At 35.0% G+C, this 26,412-nt stretch overlaps 2 protein-coding genes across 7 annotated transcripts in view; both read right to left on the bottom strand.

Annotated features, from left to right (window-relative positions):
- Positions 1-26,412, bottom strand: part of LOC139983496 (uncharacterized) — a 62,211-nt gene that overhangs the window by 8,998 nt on the left and 26,801 nt on the right. The gene's annotated exons all lie outside the window — the stretch shown is intronic.
- Positions 145-20,691, bottom strand: LOC139983495 (uncharacterized). Of its 6 annotated transcripts, XM_071997068.1 has the most exons (12): positions 10,273-10,460; positions 9,564-9,599; positions 9,163-9,318; positions 7,960-8,108; positions 5,956-6,035; positions 5,353-5,508; positions 3,662-3,826; positions 3,002-3,298; positions 2,174-2,788; positions 1,253-1,630; positions 541-576; positions 145-341 (listed from the first exon to the last, which is right to left on the bottom strand). In XM_071997068.1, the coding sequence occupies exons 5-12, from the start codon at positions 6,008-6,010 to the stop codon at positions 160-162; spliced, it is 1,884 nt and encodes a 627-aa protein (XP_071853169.1). In that variant the 5' UTR covers positions 6,011-6,035; positions 7,960-8,108; positions 9,163-9,318; positions 9,564-9,599; positions 10,273-10,460; the 3' UTR covers positions 145-159. The 6 variants fall into 6 exon arrangements, with proteins under 6 accessions (XP_071853169.1, XP_071853170.1, XP_071853166.1 ...); XM_071997069.1 differs by lacking the exons at positions 3,662-3,826; positions 5,353-5,508; positions 5,956-6,035 and adding an exon at positions 6,785-6,949; XM_071997065.1 differs by lacking the exons at positions 3,002-3,298; positions 3,662-3,826; positions 5,353-5,508; ... (3 more) ...; positions 9,564-9,599; positions 10,273-10,460 and adding exons at positions 12,051-12,347; positions 14,639-14,803; positions 17,414-17,569; positions 18,088-18,166; positions 20,653-20,691.

Raw genomic sequence — 26,412 nt, 5'->3', positions numbered from 1 at the left:
ACAAAATTTGGTTCTTATCTAAAGGCATAATATCTATAGAGGAAGCTTGCTATTTACTTATTAGCCGATTGTTATTGTTTTAAGTACTTGTGTATATATATATATTAATACTTTGGAACTTTCACCCAGTTACTATTCAATCTAATTGTATAGCTCCATTCAAACATCAAAGACTTGGTTGTCTTCACTGTGGATGTTAATATCATTCCTGGCATCAGATGTATTCTTGTTGCCGCAGATCTCCTTTCCTGCTTTACCATTTTGCCATCTTGCGAAGCCAAAAACAATAAGGATGGCAGAAATCACACTGATTGGGATGACGCACAGCCAGTTAATATTTGCTGAAAAGGAAAAACGAGAAATGCATGATAACACTACTAGCATCAATGTTGTCTGCTAATTATATTCACCAGAAATGACCAAAGAAAAAAATAAGTTTCTAGGTAGACTAACCAACAACTAAATAACAAATATGACAACAATTTCATTTTTGATGTGCATATATGAAATATAGAAAAATTATCATCATGTTTATCTTACCTCGAAACCCCTCTCTTATCCTATCCCCTGTCAAAGCTGCAAGAAACAAGTCGACAAGATAAATATTGTGTATGACGAAACGATTTACACGCTGAGTATCCGAAAACTAAAACTAAGCTGAGAATAATGGTTATCAGCATAAACTTACATCCTCCGAATGATTTGTGAGTTCCGACTTCCTTGAGTTATTCCGAATGCAAAGAAAAGCCTAACGTCACGGTATTGGTAAAAGCCATTTTGCTTTCCATATATAACTGTTCGTTTCTTAAGACGGATCGGAATTTGCCACGAGGGGTCCTCACTGAGGTTTGGATAATCTTTGTGTAAGTATATGAAACTCGATATGTTTACAGAGCGATAATTTTAAACGGATGATTTATTAATGTGGTGTGAGTTATTCATCACAAGCATATTTATCACATCAGTCTGGATGGGTTAAGGGAATTTGCTTCTCCTTTAATGTCATTTAAATACCATCCCCATCCCCCACCCCCCCCCCCTCATCCACCACGCCCACTTTCAACCAATTGCTGAAAAAGAAGTCCGCTTTCTTCAATGTGTTGTTACTTGAAGATCACTACGAGAACACAATATTTCAAGACGCTCCAATGGGGCGGTCTTCTTTCAATTGAAGCTCTTTTATCATCATGCACTAATAGTTTATCCCCTCATCAAAAAAACCTCCCTATGCTTATACATTAGTTTAAGTTACCTGAAGTACGTTTCTGTAGATGCAACGTAACGTATGTCTTGTGTTGTCCAAGAACCTCGTAGTTCACAGAGCAGGACGCTGTGACGTCATAATCCTGCCAGTCTTCGTCTGTCTCACTTCCATAATCCTGGTCAGTCGTTATTGTGTAATAAGTAGTCAAATATATGCTAAACAAAGACCCAACATTTCTCACTATTAGCTGTGGTTGGCTGAAAGTAATGGTAGAAGACATGTGTTCATCGTGAATCCATTTCGGGTGCACGATTGGAAGAACGCCCTCTATGTAACACGTCAGATATCCACTGCTTGTTACATTAAATGTACAATCCGATGGTTCTGAACACCCAACTATAAAAGGTGAAGGATTGGTTGGTGTAACTGATAAATAAAGATAATTATTGAAGAAATTATAAACGTTGTATTTCTGAAGTTTTTTTTTCCTCTTCCAATCTTAGATCTTTCCTTTTTCGGGTTATTACTCCGGATACGACAAAGATTGTAATATATTGCAAATGTGCTACTTACCGATTGATTAGAGTGATGAAAGATAAAGGTTTGTTCATTACAAATACAATATTCTTCTATATCTTGAGATTGTAAATCATGATATATTGCGCTTTACCAATATTAAGACACAGTATTAATTAGATATTTTGAAGCCAGAATTTTGAATAAATAGTATTTATCTGTGACTAAATATCATGTTGCAGATCAATTTAACGTTTAGTTATGACGGTGTACCTCATATTGGGCCCGCCCGATAAGAGCCCCCTGAAACGAAGTTAAAATATGTTCGGAAACATGTTCGGAAAACATTATAAGAGAAAAATGAAACAAAGGGTATTGTGTATAGTCAGTATAACGCAAGAAACCAATATGATACTAAATATTGAGTGACTTTGAAAGAATAAAGGCACTCACCAACGGTCTTTATATCATGTTGCTTTACGTCCTCGATTTGACCATTGTTGTAAATACAAACATATTCACCTTCATGTGTATATGAAAATTTGTTAATGAGCAACGATCCATTCTTATCAATCTCGTAGCCAGGTTTCAATACATCCGATTTGCCTTCGTGATAGTATCCAATAGTTTCGTGGTTTCTTTTCCACAATATGAACAGAGGATTCTCATTGGTGCAGACTAATTTGACGTCATCATATTCCATATAATATGTCGGTTTCAACAGAGTAGTGATGTAGCCCTTGCTCTCATCTTCGACCATTACAACTATTTGTCTTAATGGCTTAGCTGGAATATCTATCATAGAGTTACAGATGTAAACATATAGTCGGTCTGTCGAGTTAAGACTTACATTCGTTGACACGAATGCTTCGTACATGTTGCCATCAAAGTACTTTGACGTATTTACTAATCGTGTACCGTTCGATTTATTCCTTGTCCAGCTCAGTAACGTATGAGGCCCTGTATTTGTTTCCCGACATATCAGAAATGTCGGATCTTGCAGCTGCACCAAACAGGAGTTGCTTCCCTCACAGCCATCTACTGAAAATACCGCTGTGTCGACGTTTGCTGTAAAAAAAGATGAAGGAAACGAATAAGAGCAAGTTAACGTTTTGATTATTTGTATCAGTTTGTCGTTGAAGAATATCCTGCTATATACGAACATTATGTTATTGAGATTAGTAGGTTTTGTTTCAGGACGAAGATTTCTAAGGCATGTTAAAATAATCGAAGTTTAAAGCAAGGGAAATTCTTATCAATTCATATACAATACTGACTTACCATGAATAACGACTTTCTGATCTGTTGTAAATGTATGTTTATTGGATCCAATAAGTATAGCACGGTATTTTTGTTCGTCGCTGAAAGAAGTATTCCTAATCAGCAGACCACCGTTATTGGTAATATCATATTTCCCAGCAGATACTCCTGGCCCCGCCTTCCGGCCTTCTTCAAGACTTATGATTGGTGGAGCATTGCGTGACGTTGAATTGTACCAATAAACCCTTTGGGACCGAGGGAAGTAACAATTTATAAGTGCGTCGGATCCATGATGGGCGTAAACAGTAACAGGACAATCTGTTAGAAAACAGTAAACAATGCAAAAGCAGCAACATGATTGGAGCGAGTCAGTAAAATAACATCTAATACTTAATTATTTTCAAAAGTATATTTTTCTGGAATCATACAACTTTTAATCACTGAGTTCAGAAAGTTGTTTTTACGTGCAAATCAGAATATACCAATTCGTATTGACATTTTCTTAGTTTTAATTTGTTAGATTATATTTTATTCTTTGTGATTCTCCAAACGTCATTTATGATTGATTTCTACTGTACCTAACCGTGAAGTAAGGTTTCAAGATAAATACATTTCTTTCTTAATCTTAGAATAACATGTTACGATAAAATGTTCTCTTTAAATAAATTGTACTAACATTACCTATAATTATAAATTCATGTTGATATTCATGTCCGTCTATGTCGGTGTATATCAACTTGTACACAGATATGTGATCTATTGTAACATTGTTAATAACCATTGTACCATCTTCATCAATATCCAGGGTACCGATGTCTTGCCCAAATCCAAATGTATGCTCGTTATCTTAAAGGTGGAGGGGAAATGAGAAGACGTATTATATTTCACATAAAAAAAAAGAACAATTCAAAAATGTTAAATGATTCTCCGGCGAGAACATTTCATACTCAGACTGTCATATCTAGCATTTCCTGTCGAAATTTGTTTAAAATATATAATAACAAAGACTCAGAGTTTCAAAACAACCCAGAGCTCCCAACGAAAAGGTAATATTTAGCTCTTATGCTTGTTAATCGAACAGCTAAAGCATATCAAAAACATTTTCAACAAGAGTGGAGCCATAGAGTAAAGCATTTGACGGAATTTACGCTTCCTTATATCCCAAATTATGTTCAATTTTACCCGGAAAATGGCCTCACATAAAACATTCCAGCGATCACCCATGACCTATCTATATCCTTAAAATCATTAAAGAAACATAGTTTTTGCACTACTAATACATATTATGTGGCCAGGCAATACGATCAATAGTCAGGTGTTCTGCCAAAGAAGGTTCAGGGCAGTTTTGAAAGCTAAACGTGAGACTTCAAATTATCCTAGGCCACGACACACTGTAGTACTAACAGTAACATCAATAGGCCAACAGCCATGGTGTGTACATTTAGGAGAGTTTCTGTATAACCAATGCATCCGGTTATATATCTCGGTATCGTAATGTACAGTACAGTACTGAAAACCAGACCCATGAACTGCACAACTTGTTATGGTAGGCAACATATACATCGTACATTTTATATGGACTTAACATTCAGATATGGAATATATATCTGGCCCATATATGGATGACATCAAGTTCGATGTGAAAGATGTAAGGGAATTCATATAAAGCCATAGAAAGTGCTTTTTTTATATACTTTATATGACCTTTATCAAACTTAATATGGCCGATAAAAAATATTACATTAAATCTTGCCAAACCTGGATTTGGTATCTGGCCCTTACATGGCTCATATATGGCATTAATGTATGCGCTTATATGGATTTTGAGTAAGGGATGTTATGTTGTGTCTGTTTATGTTTGGATTATTGTTTGGCTTTCCGTCCCGGTTTACAGAACAAGTATTGTACAGTCACGGGTTGAGAAATTGTTCTCGCTGCGTTGACTGTACATGAACTATGAGATATGTCGTGTAAGGCAAACCATGTTAATCACTCATTAGACAAAACTGCATGTCTAGTTTTATATATTTCAATCATTAAATTGCCTCATTTACGTCTATTTAATGTTCTCACATGTGTCAACTTGCCTCTTTCCCTTTACATTCATACAAAGGGATGTAAATTATTCCTTGAAAATAACTTATTTAAACACTTGAAGTAGTTTTAACATTTAATGAACTTGTATTATTCATTACAAACTATGATCATCATCATAATGATGCAATCATATAAAGAGGAAGAAAGCTGAATTGAAAACAGTTAAAAATATATTTAATAATGTATCAATACTATAGAAGTGTGTATTCATAGTTAATACTCATGGGATAACTGACTCATACTCGAGAACTGACAGACACATGTTGAACGCTTACCTTTAATGGACATGATTAGTAAATTTTCTTCGACCGGGTTATCGCGGTAATATTTAACTTCGCTCCAATTGTCTTGTAGCCTGCAGTCAATTTTCCATCTACTGCCGATTCGTGCATTTTGTTCACGTGTACAGTCTGTAAAAACACCTTTAATACCTAAAAATAGCAATAAACATGCTCTCTATTAAAACAACGATATTTTGTCCCTTCTTAAGTAAACCTACATTTCAACATGTTATAAAACAAAAGACCAACGGAAAGAGGTTTGCATTCACAAACTTCCAAATTACTTAATATGCGGTTATGTTTTGTATCGATCAAAACTAAACCTTTAATGAAATTTAAGTGGCTCATCTATTATCGTCCAAACCGATTGCATTGTGGCTCACGAAATTTAATTTGAAGCAAACCTTTAACTATAAGATATATGTTTACGTTCAGCAAATAAAATGTTAAAACTAACATTGGAATAATACATACGTGCCGAATTGATTACGTAACAAAAATCATAGTTTATTCAAATTCCACTGTTTAAGGCAGATACCTATTGAACTCTACCATTAGAAAAAAAAACGAAAAAAAAAACTTGACTCTCTGTCCTACCGTGTAGAATGCATAGAGCGACGATTATCCATAGATTTTTCAAGACCTGCATCATGGACGATTGAAGAAAGGTTGTTTGACTGCAGGACATGAATGAAAGAACCAAACGCATTGAAACTTGGACTGATGTACTGTTCGATAAAGAGACGGTGATTGTAGCGATTAATTACAACTTGACCTACTACATCAATAATTTCACTGTGTAGGCTCGCCACAAGCGATGTAAACGACTTCCTGATCTGTTGTAAATGTATGTGTAATAGGACACAATAACTATATCACGGTATATTTTTTCGTCGCTGAAAGAAGTATTCCTTATCAATAGACCACTGTTATTGGTAATATCATATTTCCCAGCAGATACTCCTGGCCCCGCCTTCCGGCCTCCTTCAAGACTTATGATTGGTCGAGCATTGCGTAACGTTGAATCGTACCAATAAACCCCTTGAGACTGAGGGAAGTAACAATTTATGAGTGCGTCGGATCCATTATGGGCGTAAACAGTATCAGGACAATCTGTGAGAAAAGAGTAAACAATGAGGAAGCTGTAACATGATTGGAGCGAGTCAGTGAGATCACATTTTATGCTCCATTATTTCCAAAAGTTTATTCTCTGCAATCATATAACTGTTCATAACTAAGTTCAAGGAAGTGTAATCAGTTTATGCCAATACGTATTTACATTTTCTTAGTAATTCTCCAAACGTCATTTATGATTGCTTTGCTGCTGTACCTAACCATGAAATAAGGTTACAAGCTAAACATATTGCTTTCTTAAGTAACATGTTACTATATAATGTTCTCTTTCAATAAATGGTACTAACATTACCTATAATTATAAATTCATGTTGATATTCATGCCCATCTCTGTCGGTGTATATCAACGTATACAAAGATATGTGATCTATTGTAACATTGTTGATAACCATGGCGCCATCTTCTTCAATATCCAGGGTATCGATGTCTTGTCCAAACCCAAATCTACGCTCGTTATCTTGAAAGCGGAGTAGAAATGAGATGACGTATTATAGCATACATTAAAACAGCAAAGAAAAAAATATCAAAGAAATTAAAATGATTCTCCAGCCAGAACATTTCATACTAAGACAACCATGTCACGCCTTTCCTATCCAAAGATTTGTTTTTTTTTTAAATTTAAAGCAAAAAAAATCTCTTAGTTTCAATACAACCCACAGCCCTGAATTAATAAGTAATTCTTTCCTCTTATGATTGTTTATTGACTAATTAAGCATTTCACAAACATTCCCCAACTGAGTGTAGCCATAGAGTAAAGCATTGTGTGGTGTTTACGATTACACACGGGGCCATGGCACACTGCAGAACTAACAGTAACATTAGTAGGACAACAGCCACGAGGTGAAAATTTATGAGAGTTTATGTATGTATAACCAATGCGTCAGGTAATATATTTCGGTATCGTAATATACAGTACAGTACTATAAACCAGACCCATGTACTGCACAACTTGCTGAGGTATACTACATATAAAGATAATCTTTTGCTATATGTTGCTGTTACATCGGGAATTTTATATTAACCTTGAACTGGATTTAATAGAAATTTCACATGATATTTGTATATGGACCATATGAAACAAATTCATATATCTGTGATGTTGACAATATTAATATATAATCCACAAAAGGCCATATAAAGTGTTATATAAATATATAAGGGTTCTACTGTATATAGTTTATGAAACTGCATATGGACTAAAATGAATATAAAATTTCATATTATGTCTGGCCAAAAGTTTTAATATGGATTTTTTATCTGGCCCATATGCTTTAAGTTACACGAGTTAAAGAACTCGTAGTATGCAATATAACAAAATCACCATCATCATAATGCAATCATACAAAGAGAAAGTAAAAATGTATATAATAGTGTATAAGTACTATAGAAGTGTGTATTAATGGCAGATACTCATCGGAATAACTGACTCATACTCGAGACCTTGACAGACATATGTTGAACACTTACCTTGATTAGACATCATTAGTAAATTTCCTTCGACTGGGTTATCGCGGTAGTATTTAACTTCGCTCCAATCTCCTTGTAGCCTACAGTCAATTTTCCAACTTCTGCCGATTCGTGCATTTTGGTACAGTCTGTCAAAACACCTTTAATACCTAAAACGGTTGGGTTCAGAATTAAAATAGAAAACAGTTGTGTATTTCTCATCAAATAGCAATAAGTATTCTTTCTATGAAAATAACGACCATTTTTTTTCTTTAGTAAACCTACACATCAACATGTAATAAAAAAGAGCAACTGAAAGGGATGTGCATAGAAATTCACAAACTTTTTTATTAGTATATAGCCGGTAATGTCTTGTACCGGCCCAAACTAAACATTTTATGTAATTTAAACAGCTCACCTATTATCAGAGAAACAGAAACAGATATATATATATATATATTATAATATATAATTTATTTACTTCAACCAATAAAAAGTAAAAAGAAACGTTCCAATAATACATACATGCCTTAACTGAAATGATTACGAAACACAAATCATGGTTACCTCAACTACCAAGATTTATGGCAGATAATACATGTGTCACCAAGATTTAAAATGTAGATAAAACGTATTGAACTCTATTAGATCGAGGCTAAATAAACGATTACCATTAAAAAAAAAAAAAAAAAAAGTGCAAAAGCACTGCTTTCCAAAGGAGCCTCAATACGAGCAAGTTAAAATATTTTATGAGTGGTCCATGTATGTGACCACAAAATTCATGTTACCAACAATGGCAAATGGACCCATGCCTTTCTACTTTTAAATCTCAGGCTGTGGAATTTTCACACTAAGATTTTAAATTATCCAGAGTCTGCAAAACAAAAGATTTGATTTTTGAAATTCGAATGAACCCCTGCACCCCTCCCCCCCCCCTTGCCAACCTAAACTCCAAATAAAGTTCAAAATAGTAATAAAAATATGGATATTTCATTGAGTTATGATCACTCCAGGGTCACTCCAAAATTTGGTTCTTATCGTAATTCATAATATCTATAGAGGAAGCTGGCTAACACCATATGCTATTTACTTATTAGCCGCTTGTTATTGTTTTAATTGGTTTGTCTATATATAGTATACGATTAACTTTGAAACTTTAACCCAGTAACTATTCAACAACATTGCATGGCTCCTTTCATATTGTCAAGGCTGGGTTGTCTTTACCGTGGATGTTATCATTATTCCTGGCATCAGATGTTTTCCTGTTGACGCAGGTCTCCTTTCCTGCTTTACCATTTCGCCATTTCCTCGACACTACAATGATGATGATGGTTACAGACGTTACACTGACTGGGATGACGCTCTTCCAGTTCTTATTTGCTGGAATAAAAACGAGAAATGCATGATAACACTACTAACATCAATGTTTTCTGATAATTATATTTACCAGAAATAACCCAAGAAAAGTAGATATACTAACCAATATGTCATTACCAGGAAACATTTGAGTCACACTGTAACAAGTGTCGTAGTATTGGTAGACTTGTACAAACAAATAGGACATTAATTTCATTTTTAGTGTGGTTTATGAAATATAGTAAAATTATCATCATGCTTAATCTTACCTCGAAACGTCTCTCTTATCCAATCCTCTGTCAGAGCTGCAAGAAACAAGTCGACAAGATAAATATTGTGTATGACGAAACGACTTACAAGCTTAGTATCTGAAAATTAAAACTAAGCTGAGAATAATGATAATCAGCATAAACTTACATCCTACGAATGATTTGTGAGTTCCGACTTCCTTGAGTTATTCCGAATGCAAAGAAAAGCCTAACGTCACGGTATTGGTAAAACCATTCTGCTTTACATATCTGACTGACCGTTTCTTAAGACGGATCGGAATTTGCCACGAGGGGTCCTCACTGAGGTTTGGATAATCTTTGTGTAAGTTTATGAAACTCGATATGTTTACAGAGCGATAATTTTAAACGGATGATTTATTAATGTGGTGTGAGTTATTCATCACAAGCATATTTATCACATCAGTCTGGATAGGTTGGGGAATTTGCTTCTCCTTTAATGTCATTTAAATACCACCCCCTCCCCCACCCCCCCCCCTAGTCCACCACGCTCACTTTCAACCAATTGCTGAAAAAGAAGTCCGCATTTCTTCAATGTGTTGTTACTTGAAGATCACTACGAGAAAAAAAAATTCAAGACGCTCCAATGGGGCGGTCTTCTTTCAATTGACGGCTCCTTTATCATCACACAGTAACAGTTTATCCACTCATCAGAAATACCGTCCTACGCTTATACATTAGTTTAGGTTACCTGAAGTACGTTTCTGTAGATGCAATGTAACGTCTGTAGTGTGTTGTCCAAGAATCTCGTAGTTCACAGAGCAGGACGCTGTGACGTCATAAGCCTGCCAGTCTTCGTCTGTCTCACTTTCATAACCCTGGTTAGTCGTTATTTCGTAGTAAGTAGTTAAGTATATGTTAAACACAGACCCAACATTCTCACTATAAGCTGTGGTTGGCTGAAAGTACTTGTGGAAGACATGTGTTCATCGTGAATCCATTTCGGGTGCACGATGGAAGAACGCCCTCTATGTAACACGTCAGATATCCACTGCTTGCTACATTTAATGTGCAATCCGATGGTTCTGAACACCCAACTATAGAAGGTGAAGGATTGGTTGGTGTAACTGATAAATAAAGATAATTATTGAAGAAATTATAAACGTTGTATTTCTGAAGTTTTTTTTTTCCTCTTTCAATCTTAGATCTTTCCTTTTTCGGGTTATTACTCCGGATACGACAAAGATTGTAATATATTGCTAAATGTGCTACTTACCGATTGATTAGAGTGATGAAAGATAAAGGTTTGTTCATTACAAATACAATATTCTTCTATATCTTGAGATTGTAAATCATGATATATCTCGCTTTACCAATATTAAGACACTGTATTAATTAGATATTTTGAAGCCAGAATTTTGAATAAATAGTATTTATCTGTGACTAAATATCATGTTGCAGATCAATTTAACGTTTAGTTATGACGGTGTACCTAATATTGGGCCCGCCCGATAAGAGCCCCCTGAAACGAAGTTAAAACATGTTCAGAAATATGTTCGGAAAGCATTATGAGAGAAAAATGAAACAAAGGGTATTGTATAGTCAGTATAACGCAAGAAACCAATATGATACTAAATATTGAGTGACTTTGAAAGAATAAAGGCACTCACCAACGGTCTTGATATTATGTTGCTTTACTTCCTCGACTTTACCGTTGTTGTAAATACAAACATATTCACCTTCATGTGTATATGAAAATTTGTTAATGAGCAACGATCCATTCTTATCAATCTCGTAGCCAGGTTTCAATACATCTGATTTGCCTTCGTGGTAGTATCCAATAGTTTCGTAGTTTCTTTTCCATAATATGAATAAAGGCTTCTCACTGGCGCAGACTAATCTGATGTCATCATATTCCCTATAATATGTCGGTTTCAACAGAGTAGTGATGGAGTCTTTGCTCTCATCTTCGACAATTACAACTATTTGTCTTAACGACTTAGCTGGAATATCTATCATAGCGTTACATATGTAAAGAAACAGTCGGTCTGTGGAGTTAAGATTTACATTGATTGTTACGAATGCCTCGTACATGTTTCCATCAAAGGACTTTGAAGTATTTACTAATCGGGCATCGTTTGATGTGTTCCTTGTCCAGCTCAGTGACGTATGGGGTCCTGTATTTGTTTCCCGACATGTAAGAAGTGCCGGATATTGCAGATGCACCAAACAAAAGTGACTCCCTTCACAAACATTTACTGAAAATAACACTGTTTGGACGCTTGCTGTAGAATAAAAGGAAACCTACGAAAAGCAAAAAATCAGAAATGATATCTTATACATTCCTACACAGGCGTATTTAGAATATCAGTGACTTTTTTACTTTTTTTGAAAACTGGATTACATGGAACATTATGTTATTGAAATTGGTAGGTATTGTCTCAGGACTGAGATTTCAAAGGTAGGTCAAAATAATCGCAGTTTACAGCCAAAGCTATTCTTATCAATTCATATACAATACTGACTTACCATAAATAACTACTTTCTGATCTGTTGTTAATGTATGTGTATTGGACACAATAACTATAGCACGGTATATTTTTTCGTCGCTGAAAGAAGTATTCCTTATCAATAGACTACCGTTATTGGTAATATCATATTTCCCAGCAGATACTCCTGGCCCCGCCTTCCGGCCTCCTTCAAGACTTATGATTGGTCGAGCATTGCGTGACGTTGAATCGTACCAATAAACCCTTTGAGACTGAGGGAAGTAACAATTTATGAGTGCGTCGGATTTATGCTGGGCGTAAACAGTAATAGGACAATCTGTGAGAAAAGAGTAAACAATGAGGAGCAGTAAACTAATTGGAGTGAGTCAGTGAGATCACATTTCATGCTCTTTTATTCCCAAAAGTACATTCTTCTGGAATCATACAATACAACTTTTTATCACTGAGTTCAGGAAAGTTGTTTTTACGTGCAAATCAGAATATGCCAATTCGTATCGAACTTTTCTTAGTATAATTTTGTTAGATTATATTCATTCTTTGTTATTCTCCAAACGTCATTTATGATTGCTTTTTGCTGTACCTAACCGTGAAGTAAGGTTACAAGATAACAGGTGCGTATCCAGGGAGGGGGGCGTTGGGGGCGCGCGCCCCCGGGTAAGGAAAAGAGGAGAGAAAAAAAGAGAAGAAAAAGGGAAAAGGAGGGAAAAAAGAAAAGGAGGAGAGAAAGGAAGGGAAAAGAAAAAGAAGAAAGAGAGAAAAAGGAGAAAAGGAGGGAGTAGAAGATAGCCAAGACCTCGGGAAGAGAAACGGAGGAACAGTCATTGTTAAAGCGCTGATCCTTATTATATACACAGGTAGCCAGTGACAGATCAAGGATTACGGAGGGGGTGTGCGCCTCACCCTACCCCTTACACCGACAACTCCATTTTTGACGTTTCCATTTTTCCTCTCTCACTAATGTATCTATATAAATACTATATATGGTCTATCATAACGCGTGTGTGTTTATGGACGCCTTAAACAATTGTACAATTGTGCTATATGGAACCAACTGTGGCTGGTCTTGAACTCGACCGAGTCATCGGGGAACATGACGCATTTCGGGAAGGGGGCGATCGCCCCCCCCCCCCCCGAGCAAATTTTCTTCATGACATTGCTAGTAAATTCAAAATAGACAATGCTTAGATGCAACTTACAAGGCCTGGGACGTGTCATTTTCAGCGATCTGGGAGGCATTTTCGGCCAAAAATTTTCTTGTACGCTTCGCGCCAACTCATGGTGGCGCTTCGCTTAGATAGTTTGCCTACAGGCTTCGCCCCTCTCTTGGCAATAACTCGCTACACGCCTGTTCGAATTTGTAAAGCAAATAACAGATATAACATCATATCAGTGAGCATTGAAATGCATGTTCCACGATGAACAGCCTCAAAAACTGTCTATGTGTGTAGTCAAAGGCGTAGGAGACCAATTGGATTTGGGGCTGTAACGACTTGCCCGAAAAAAAGCCAAAATTTTTCGCGCGCAAAGCGCGCGTTCAACATATCGATGCCAATATCATATAAGCAAGCATCGGCCATTACATTGCATGGCATCGTGTACCGCACGGTCCGTGAAAGTTGCACAGTATACCGCCGGATGTTAATGTAAACAACCAAATGTCTTATGTAGATGGAGAAAAAGCATACAGATCCATTTATGTCAAAACTCTCTTTAACAGTAGTAATGTCGGCCAAGCTTACAACTTTATTTTAATTACCAAGGAGATCATTTTTAAGCTATTCATTGCTATTTATTTTTCTTTCAGTAGGTGCCAGAAAAAATGGGAAAACATTTGGTTGCGGGGGGGGGGGGGCTGCAGCCCCCGCCTCCTACGGGACCTACGCCTATGTGTGTAGTGTTCGGTTTCGATATACCTGATATCGGAAATATCTCCTATTTTTCATTTCCTTCAACCAAGTTTTATAATAGCCATTATAAGAGGTTGCAATATTTCTACACCAATAAATTAACTCTGTCTGAATTTTAGAAAATTTCCTCACCAACATTCTTCATCATACTTTCCTCTACTCGTGCAATTTTGACCTGTCTATTAGGGGTTGAAGGTTTTTTTTCTATATTAGTTGTCCATATATTGAATTTTGTGCAACATTATGAATTTTAAATTCTCAACAAATAATGGGCTTAAAACCTTCAAAGGTGGGGCTTTCGGATATTGTGGGCCGTGACGTATAGAATCACCTACAAAAGCAATGATCCATAGGATATGCAATGAGGTCGAACATGATGTGTAACTGGTGACAATCTCCAAAAAGGTTATGGATGGAAAAAAAACTTTTGGGAAATACTTGGCTCTCAGGCAAAAGTGTTCATCTGGTTGGTCATTTTCAAGCCCGAGAAGTGCCATTTCCGGTGATCTGGGGGTATCAAAACCTGAAATTTTCTTGTACGCTCCGCGCCAACCGATGGTGGCGCTCCGCTTAGATAGTAATTCGCGCCCCCCGGGTTAGAAAATCCTGGATACGCGCCTGGATAACATATTTCTTTCTCAATCTTAGAGTAACATGTTACTATATAATGTTCTCTTTCAATAAATGGTACTAACATTACCTATAATTATAAATTCATGTTGATATTCATGCCCATCTCTGTCGGTGTATATCAACGTATACAAAGATATGTGATCTATTGTAACATTGTTGATAACCATGGCGCCATCTTCATCAATATCCAGGGTATCGATGTCTTGTCCAAACCCAAATCTACGCTCGTTATCTTGAAAGCGGAGTAGAAATGAGATGACGTATTATATATCACATAAAAAAAGCAAAGAAAAAATATCAAAGAGGTTAAATGATTCTCCAGCCAGAACATGTCCTTAGACAGTCATATCTAGCCTTTCCTGTCAGAAGTGGTTTAAATTATAAAAGAAAAATGCTGAAAGTTTTAAAACAACCCTGAGCACTAATGCTTGTTAATTGACTAGCTAAAACATATCAAAAACATTTTCCAAAGGAGTGGAGCCATAAAGTGAAGCAGTGTGCGAAATTTGCGAAAAGAGCTCTTTTTTATCCCAAACTATGTGCAAATTTAACCGAAAATGGCCTCACGTAAAACATCCCAGCGATCACCCAGACCTATCTGTTCGGTATTTGTTGGCTTGATGGCGCTACAAAAGTATTTTCCCACTACGCATTTTTCTTTTTTCATACTGCCCTCGATTTCCTCAAAATAATTAAAGAAATATGCTTTCTGCTATAATGCGGACAGGTAATACGATCAAAAGTCTGGTTTTCTGCCAAGAAGGTTCAGGGCAGTTTTGAAAGCTAAACGTGAGACTTCAAATTATCCTAGGCCATGGCACACTGTAGTACTAACAGTAACATCAATAGTCCAACAGCCACGGTGTGTACATTTAGGAGAGTTTCTGTATAACCAATGCATCCGGTCATATATCTCTGTATCGTAATGTACAGAACTGCAAACCAGACCCATGTACTGAAAAACTTGCTACAGTAGGCTACATATGAAGTAGACTTTATATGGACTTAACATTCAGATATGGAATAAATATCTGGCCTATTTATGGATTACATCAAGTTTGATGTGAAAGATATTAAGGGAGTTAATATAAAGCCATATAAAGTGTTTGTTTTAATTTATACTTTATATGGCCTTTATAAAACTGTATATGGCAATAAAAAAGTTTATATTAAATCTTGCCTGATGTGGCTCATATATGGCATTAATGTCTGCGCTTATATGGATTTTGAGTAAGTGATGTTGTTTATGTTTATGTTTATGTTTGGACTACTGTTTGACATTGGAAAACGGATGTTCTGATACGGCTTGACTTTACTGTAAACAAGTATTGTACAGTCACGGGTTGAGCAATTGTTCTCGCTGCGTTGACTGTACATGAACTGTGATATATTTCGTGTTAGGCAAACAATGTAAATCACTCATTAGACAAAACTGCCTGCATAGTTTTTGTTTTATAGTTCAATCATTAAATTGCATCATTTACGTCTCTTTAATGTTCTCACATGTGTCAACCCACCTCTTTTCCCTCTCCCTTCCCCTTTCTCTTTACATTCATATAAAGTGATATCGAGAGTTGGATTCAAAATAACAGCTGAATATATGAAATATAAAGCTGAATCCTGCTTAAACGGAAGTGATGTTATTTTTCACTAAGCGCAACCAAATCACTCGTGATTGGCCTAGTAACCTTGTGTCTTGATTACTGCAACTCGCTGCTTTTTGGTGCACAACATTCGACTTTGAATAGGCTGCAACGTGTCCACAACACCGCGGCACGCATAATCACCAGAGCTTTGCAATTCTCTCACATCACACTTGTCTATTGTCTTAAGAGATCTTCACTGGCTGCCTGTTCACAGTCGTGTCGAGTTCAAACTATTAGTACATGCATATAAATCCATTCATTTTCAAGCACCCTAATACCTAACTGATATGCTAACTGTGTGCAAACCTAACAGAACATTGAGATCGACCAATTCCCTTACACTAGTGGTCCCCAGAGTAAACACTGCTACATACGGTGACAGACAATTTAACTTTGCTGCTAGCAAGCTACGGAATACACTGCCAAATACTATCCGTGATGCCAAAACATTAGCCACTTTTAAGAAATAACTAAAACCTCACTTTTTCTTTTTAGGAATTTCACTGTAAACCTATATTGTTTTTAAAAAGAATTCCTTACAGATACATATATATTTTTATATTAATATTCAAGCTGCTTCCATTTCATTTTTCGTATTCATATTTTAAGGGGTTTTGTCATTTTGTTACTTAAATTTACTAAAAACTCACTTTTTCCTTTTTAGAAATTTCACTGTAAATCTATATTATTTTTTATTAAATTATTTCTTCGTTATATATATATATATATATATATATATATATATATATATATATATATATATATATATATATATATATATATATATATTATATTATAATTTAAGCTGTGTCAATTTTATTCTTCTTATTCATATGTTTAAGGGTTTTGTTATTTTTTGTCATTGTAAAGCGCGCTTGAACATGCTTAAGCATGAAAAGAGCGCTATATAGATTTGGTAAATAATAATAATAATAATATAAATGATTTCTTGAAAATATCTTATTCAAACGCTTGAAGTAGTTTTAATATTTATGAACTTGTATTATTCATTAAAAACTCTCATCATCATCATAATGATGCAAACATATAAAGAGGAAGAAAGCTGAATTGACAGAAATAAAACATTGTATCTAATCATGTATATATAAGTACTATAGAAGTGTGTATTAATAGTAAATACTCATGAAATAACTGACTCATATTCGAGAACTAACAGACTCATGTTGAACGCATACCTTGATTGGACATGATTAGTAAATTTGCTTCGACCGGGTTATCGCGGTAATATGTAACTTCGCTCCAATTTTCTTGTAGCCTGCAGTCAATTTTCCAGCTACTGCCGATTCGGGCATTTTGGTGACTTGTACAGTCTGTCAAAACACCTTTAATATCTAAAACGGTTGGGTTTAGAATTAAAATAAAATAGAGCTATGTATGTCTCATCAAGATAAATGATTTATGATAAAAAATAGCAATTGGTAATCTCTCTATTAAAACAACGATAGTTTGTTCCTTCTCAAGTAAAACTACATTTTAACATGTAATAAACGAATAGCAACAATAGCCGGTCATGTTTTTTACCATTGCAAACTAAACCTTTAATGAAATTTAAACGGCTCATCTATTATCTGAGAAACAGATTGCATTGAGGCTTACGAAATTCGATTTGAAGCAAAATATTTGTTTATCTTGAACAAATAAAATATAAAAGTTAACATTGCCATAAACCAAACGTGCCTTAACCGAAATGATTACGAAACAAAATCATGTATAACTCAACCACCAAGGTTTAAGGCAGATAGGACATGTATCCCAAGAGTTGTAATGCAAATGAAACCTATTGAAATCCACTAGATCGAGGTTAAATAAACTGTTACTAGTTAACGAAAAACGTGACTCTTGGTCCTACCGTGTAGAATGCAGATAGCGACGATTATCCAAAGATATTTTAAGACCTGCATCATGGACGATTGAAGAAAGTTGTAACCCTGTAGGAAATGAGTAAAAGAACCAAATGCATTGAAACTTGGACTGATCTACTGTTCGAAAAAGAGACGGTGATTTGGAGCGATCAATTGCAGCTTGACTTACTACATCAAACATTTCACTGAGTAGGTTCGCGACAAGCGATGTAAAAGTTTACGATCTTGATGTATTTCTCTTTTTGCTTACTTAAAGTAATATTATTACTGAGGAAGTTCAAACAGGGCTAATCATAAGAATTCTTAATAAATATATAAATGTTATATATATATATATATATATATATATATATATATATATATATATATATATATATATATATATATATATATATATATATATATATATATACATCTCTCTTTGGAGATCCGGGTTTAGGAATCACAAATGATTTCGAGTTGGTTAGCATCTGTTTGATCTCTAGAGTAAGGCAAAATATGTCACCAAAAACAGAACTAGTATTGTTCGATACAGGGGACAAACGCCTACAGTTGAATTACGACCTTCCTTACCGGTTTCTAACCTCTGAACATACAATCAGCGTCCATAGCCTAGTGGTTAGGGTGTCCGCGTACAGAGCTGAGGGCCCGGGTTCGAATCCCGGTGGAGGCTGGAAATTTTTCCACTTTTCTTGGTTTTCCAAATCATTGCGATTCTCATTTATTAATATTCATTTGCCTTGGTCGTTGAACTCCATTGCACTAACATAAAGTCTGTTCAAAGTAGCTCTTTGAAGATCCGGCTTTAGGAATCACAAATGATTTCGAGTTGGTTAGCATCATGTTTGATCTCTAGAGTAAGGCCAAATATGTCACCAAAAACAGAACTAGTATTGTTCGATACAGATGACAAACGCCTACAGTTGAATTACGACCTTGCTTACCGGTTTCGAACCTCTGGACATACAATCAGCGTCCATAGCCTAGTGGCTAGGATGTCCGCGTACAGAGCGGAGGGCCCGGGTTCGAATCCCGGTGGAGGCTGGAAGTTTTTTCACTGTTGTTGATTTTCCAACTCATTGCGATTCTCATTTATTTATATTCATTTGCCTTTGTCGTTTACCTCCATTGCGTTAACATAAAGTCTGTTCAAAGTAGCTCTTTGGAAATCCGGCTTTAGGAATCACAAATGATTTCGAGTTGGTTAGCATCATGTTTGATCTCTAGAGTAAGGCCAAATATGTCACCAAAAACAGAACTAGTATTGTTCGTTACAGGTGACAAACGCCTACAGTTGAATTACGACCTTCCTTACCGGTTTCGAACCTCTGGGCATACAATCAGCGTCCATAGCCTAGTGGTTAGGGTGTCCGCGTACAGAGCTGAGGGCCCGGGTTCGAATCCCGGTGGAGGCTGGAAATTTTTTCACTTTTCTTGGTTTTCCAAATCATTGCGATTCTCATTTATTAATATTCATTTGCCTTGGTCGTTGAACTCCATTGCACTAACATAAAGTCTGTTCAAAGTAGCTCTTTGAAGATCCGGCTTTAGGAATCACAAATGATTTCGAGTTGGTTAGCATCATGGACCTCTGGACATACAATCAAGTTTTTTCACTGTTCTTGATTTTCCAACTCATTACGATTTTCTTTATATATATATATATGTATATATATATATATATATATATATATATATATATATATATATATATATATATATATATATATATATATATATATATATATATATATATATATATATATATATATATATATATTATAATGACAAGTCACGTATACTCCCAAGGAAAATATTATTAGTCAAGAGCAGAGAAATAAGATAGAACTCATAATTAAAATATAAGGAGGTTTTTTTTAGAAAATATTTTGTAATTGCTGATTCCCTAGGACCTTCTCAACAGTATAATGAAAAACAGACGCTAGATGAGTGTAAGAATGGATTTTCTATATGAAATACATATGTTTATATATTGTTTACATATAATACATATTATATCATATATTTTATATAATATATATATATATATATATATATATATATATATATATATATATATATATATATATGTGTGTGTGTGTGTGTGTGTGTTGGTGTGTATAAAAATATAATAATACTATATAAATATATATATATATATATATGTATGTGTATATATATATATATATATATATATATATATATATATATATATATATATATATATATATATATATATTTAACTAATATAAATTATAACATGATTTGAAAGTAATAATCCTTTTGATAAATCTTACTCGTAGAACATCATATTACGTCTACTTACTTGATAGAGTCGTACTTACTCTGGTCCAATGCGTAAGAAATATTATGTTGGTCGGTTTGGAATAGAAGCATGCAGATTAAAGAAGAAAGTTCATGTTCTCAGTGGTTTTTCAGTCCATGTGGGTTGAAAAAAAATTATTAAAACTAAATTATTATTAACCGAGACAAATGTTCAGTGTTCGCGACGTTCAGCAAAATGCAGTATATTTCACAATATATCATCTTACCTTGCTCATCATTATTATTGCCATTATCATATAATGGACACATATATTAATGATAAACACCTATCGGAAATTCATGTCCTCTTTCTCTTCCGCCTATTTCGGCCCATGTTGTAATATGCAGCTAGGTTATTACTATTAAAATATACACAACACTTAATAATAAACACCTATCGAAAGTTGAAAGCCTAATTCTGCCCAAGTGGTTGTATAAACTTCCGCTATGGGTGTAGACTCTTAGTGTTAATGTAACCCATAGTGTTGATGTAACCCATGAGTGTATTTCGTCATTGTGTTGAAAAGGTTACCAAGACTATAGTTGAACGTTCAGATAAGATTTATTTTATTGCGTCGTTCAACTTTAACGATCTAATTGTTTCGATATGGGACTATAATTGATGTGAGGTTTAATTTGGTGAAAACTCATTAATTGATACACTTGATTTCAGATTAACTGAAATAAGAAGTTGGTCCTTACCTAGCATATGGCCTTCAATTTGTTTATCTTGATTTTTATGTTTACTAACAGGGGGGGACATGATTCTACTAACTTTAAAGGGAGTGACAGAGACAACTTAGAGTATAATAATATACTTTCTAAGCATTATCATAGAATATTTAAAGCAACAATTGATACTAATGTAACAACCAGTAGGAATTAGAAAAGTTTCGGCTGCATGTAAACTAAAGAGTGTACATATTGTCAGTAGGTTGGACAATGGCTGTAGGCTGTTACAAGAAATCAATGTAGTTAGATAAACCCATGGAGGAAAATATATTTATACCGTCTAACCGAGGAAAATGTGCAGTATTCACGACTTTGAGCCCTGGTAGTTAAAGTGAGGTTCGCGGCACTGCTAAGCGTCTCCAAAAAAACTCCGAAAAAAAAACGAAATTGGTGATATTTTGCAACAGAACTTAAACACAAACGAACGTTATATGTAACGGTTATTGATTTGATAACTCGTCTATGTTGAGTAGATACCAAAACACACACACACACACACGTCGGCATGGTTGTGAAGTCAAAGCGACTTACTGATTTCTGCTAGATTTAGCAGAAATTTTGGAAAATCGGATTATTTTAATCCGATTCCGTCGTAATTTCAAAGGAATTGTTTTGGTTTAACTGGGACGGAAAATCTCTTCTGATGTTTAAACCGAATGGTGCCGTGGTCTTTAGGTTTAGTTCCCAGAATTTTTCTTTTCCTTTCCTAGATTTATCTGTCCAAGAATCGTTTTGGTCAATGACAATAATACGCAAATTCTCACTTGAATGATTTTGGAGATTGAAGTGATTTGCAACAGGTTGGTTGATCTTTTTGGTTTTGATCGCCGATCTATGTTGTGTCATGCTCATTCTTAGAGTGTTTTATGTCTCTCCAATGTGGGAGTAGATGAGGTAAATTACATTTTTGGATTGGCAGTTTATTTTCGCCGAATTTGGAACTTGCGTTTGGTTTGGTTGCTATGAAAGGCCCCAGTCGAATCGACAAGTAAGCACACTTTGCATTTTTTTTTTTTTGTACAGGGCGATGATCCTGTAGTTTCTGTTTTATTTTCCCCTAATGGGGTGTCATCCTGAAAGGATGCCCGAACTAAAATGTCCCGTAGGTTACTGGGTCTTTTAAATGCGATGACAGGTAGTTCTGAGAAAACTGATTTCAGGCGTTCAGTGCTTTGAAGTAGGTGAACATTTTTCTGAATTATATTAGCCAGTGGTGGTAGACCAGGGTGGAATTCAGGAACCAATGGTACCCTTTTGGAACTGGTTTGACGAGTTTTGTACGTCAATGTTTCGGTACTGGGTTTGCTTTTGGCCTTTTTGATGGCATTTTCAATAGTACCCCGAAAATATTGTCTGTTTAGGAGGTGCTGTGACAGTTCTTTAGTGCAGGAATCTAAATCGACTTCAGGGGAGCAAATGCGTCGAATGCGCAACGCTTGTTTGTAAGGAATATTTCTGGTACAATGACTTGGATGGCAACTGCTTGGTAAAAGGTAGTTGTGCCTTGTTCGTGGGTTTATTGGATAAGTCTGTTTTGAGTGAACCATTTTGAAGGGTCACAGTGGTGTCCAGGAAGGGAAAGTCATGTCCAAAGCTGCAGTAAATTTGATTGTGTGATAAAACGAGTTTATGTAATCAATGAATAGTTTTTAGATTTGCCTCGCCATGCATGGGTCCATATCATGAAGATATTGACAATGCAACGTAACCACGTATGTGGTTTCAAGTTTTGTCGAGATAGAAATTCTTTCCAGAGGTTTCCCATACAGATGTTGGCAAAAAACGGTGCCATTTTGGTACCCATTGCGGTGCCATGAATTTGAAGGTAGTGTCTGTTGCCAAATACCAGATTATTGCTGGTCAAGATTAGTTGCATCAATTCGGCCAATTCTTTCTTCAGTGGGGGTTTTGCACGTTCGGTTTGAATGCTCTTGTGCAGGCAGAAATGCCATCTTCGTTAGGGATATTTGTGTATAACGAGTAGATTGGGGAAGATTGTTTATTTCCCCAATTTTCCGGCGTTTGTATCGAACAATACTAGTTCTGTTTTGGTGACATATTTGCCTTACTCTAGAGATCAAACATGATGCTAACCAACTCGAAATATATAAATATATATATAAATACATATATATATATATATATATATATATATATATATATATATATATATATATATATATATATATATATATATGTATATGTATATATATATATATGTATATGTATATATATATATTTATATATATATATGTATATATATATATATATGTTTATATATATATATATATGTTTATATATAAATATATGTATATATATATATGTTTATGTATATAAATATATGTATATATATATTCATATAAATATATGTACTTCAGTTTTTATGTAACCTATTTTATTGACCAATTCATAATTTGTACAAACGGTAACCATATATTCATGCATTAATGAGCTTAAACAGAGATAACAAAACAAATATACACACGTTCTAATTTCAATTGCCATGGAATACTGAACAACAGCAGATACTGTAGCAAAAAAAAAATATTAACAATTATAAAAGTAAAGACTTGTGCAGCTTCCCATACTAGAAGAACGCATACTGTTACGTTTCTTTGAATTTTAGTTCATAAAAGAACTCATCAATAGTCGGTATCATATTAGTTTGCTTACATTGGAATAAATAATATTTTTCTTGAAAAATCAAGAAATTGAAAAGAGGCTTTATAAGTCTTTTGTAACCAACGAAAATCTTTCTAGAAAATGGACTGGCGGTTTTGCTTTTGGATTGCTCCCAAAATTTGAAATATAAAAGTATTGTAAACAAATATAGAAACCCCCCTCCATTAGTTTTTAGGGAGTTCCATGCACTTTATGCAGCAGTGGAAGGAGGAGACGGTACCGTCCAGCCGGCTGGAATGGCCGAAATAAGACCCCAGTAGAGGGTTAATGGACACGTATTTAAAGTAAATTTACGAAGGAAAGTGGCAATAGGAATGGCCGTCCTATCACGAATCAGAACATATTTTACATTAATAACCACCTTCTCGAACATAAAGCGATAACAACAATAAAATCATTGTTGATATAGAAGTTTTTCCAAATAATTTGGTTTCTGAACTCTTTGGCCGGGACCTTAAAAGAAGCAATGTGCCAGGAGCGAACAACGTCCGCAACAATGACGTTTTGTATATAATGAATTTCTGCATAATTGCAAGAACATTAAAATGGAAATCTTTTACCAAAACGGGCGAGTGAACTATCAACAAACAATCTCAAGTAACCAGGCCCATCGTTGGTATAACAAAGGATCCAAGTACCTTTTAAACCTGCAATAAGGAATCCAAGTGAATAACGTTTAAACCCCCACAACTAATACGACGGTTAATTTTCCTGCTTGTTTCCTCAAATAAACTTAAAAATAATCGTATTAAAGTTACGAATAAAATAATCGGGAGGGTTTGCATGGGAGAACCAAATATGTACTCAAGTTATTACATAACTTATATTACAAGATTTATACAAACACATTAATATAATTACAAAACATATTGACTTCATAAAAAGGTACCACAACCGTACTTCTTACTAACTGCTAAACTACTAAAAATCAATTCAAAGTTATTTATTATTATTATTATTATTGTCATGAGGTTAGTCCTGCTAAGTGCAAAAGCATTGCTTTCCAAAGGAGCCTCAATACGAGCAAGTTAAAATATTTTATGCGTGGTCCATGTATGTTACCACCAAATTCATGTTACCAACAATGGCAAATGTACCCATGCCTTTCTATTCTTAAATCTCAGGCTGTCGAATTTTCACACTAAGATTTTAATTATCCATTGTCTACAAAACAAAATATTTGATTTTTGAAATTCGAATGAATTCCTGCAACCCCCACCCCCCCTTGCCAACCAAAACTCCAAATAAACTTCAAAATAGTAATACAAATATGGATATGTCATTGCGTTATGATCACTCAGGGTCACTCCAAAATTTGGTTCTTATCGTAAGTCATTATATCTATAGAGGAAGTTGGCTAACACCGTAGGATATTTACTTATTAGCCGCTTGTTATTGTTTTAAGGAGTTTTGTCTATATATAGTATACGATAAACTTTGAATCTTTAACCCAGTAACTATTCAACAACATTGTATAGCTCCTTTTATATTGTCAAGGCTGGGTTGTCTACACCGTGGATGTTATCATTATTCCCGGCATCAGATGTCTTCTTCTTGACGCAGGTCTCTTCCTGCTCTGCCATTTCGCCATCTTGCGAAGCCAAAAATAATAATGATCACAGACAATACACTGACTGTGATGACGAACAGCCAGTTAATATTTGCTGGAATAAAACGAGAAGTGCATGATAACAATACTAGCATAACTGTTGTCTGATAATTATATTTACCAAAAATGAAGGTAAACAATCAGTCAATCAGTTTGTAGATGTACTCACCTATATGACATTACCCTGCAGAAAACACTTGAGTTACACTGTAACAAGTATCGTAGTAACGTTTCATTTTTCATTTTTAATGTGAATATATGAAGTATACCAAAATTATCATCATGCTTAATCTTACCTCCAAACGTTTTTCTTATCCTATCCTCTGCTAGTGCTGCAAGAAACAAATTGAAAAGATAAATATTTGGTATGACGAATACGATTTACACGCTTAGTAGCTGGAAATTAAAACTAAGCTGAGAATTATACTAATCCGACTTCCTTGAGTCATTCCGAATGCAAAAGAAAGCCTTATACCATTTGCTTTTCATATATAACTGTCCGTTTCTTAAGACACAATGGAATTTGCCACAAGGTGTCCTTACTGAGGATTGGATTATCTTAGTGCAAGTTTATGAAGCTCGATATGTTTACAGTGCGATAATTTTAAGCGGACGATTTATATATGTGATGTGGGTTAATTCATCACAAGCATATTTAACACATAAATCGGGATGGGTTGGGAAATTTGCTTTTCTTTTAATGTCATTTCAATTTCCCGCTCCCCCCCCCCCCTACCTTCGCCCCACTTTTAACCCAACTGCTGAAAAGGAAGTCCTCTTTCTTCCATGTATTTTTACTTGAAGATCACAACGAGAAAAATTTGTTTCAACAAGCTCCAATTGGACAATTTTTTTCAATTTAAGCTCCTTTATCATGATACACTAATAGTCTATCTCCTCATCAACATAACCTCCTACGCTTATACGTTGTATTAAGTTACCTGAAGAACGTTTCTGTAGATGC

The sequence above is a fragment of the Apostichopus japonicus genome, chromosome 16 (assembly GCF_037975245.1).
Source record: "Apostichopus japonicus isolate 1M-3 chromosome 16, ASM3797524v1, whole genome shotgun sequence".
Taxonomy (NCBI): domain Eukaryota; kingdom Metazoa; phylum Echinodermata; class Holothuroidea; order Aspidochirotida; family Stichopodidae; genus Apostichopus; species Apostichopus japonicus.
This window is presented reverse-complemented; position numbering and strand designations above follow the sequence as displayed.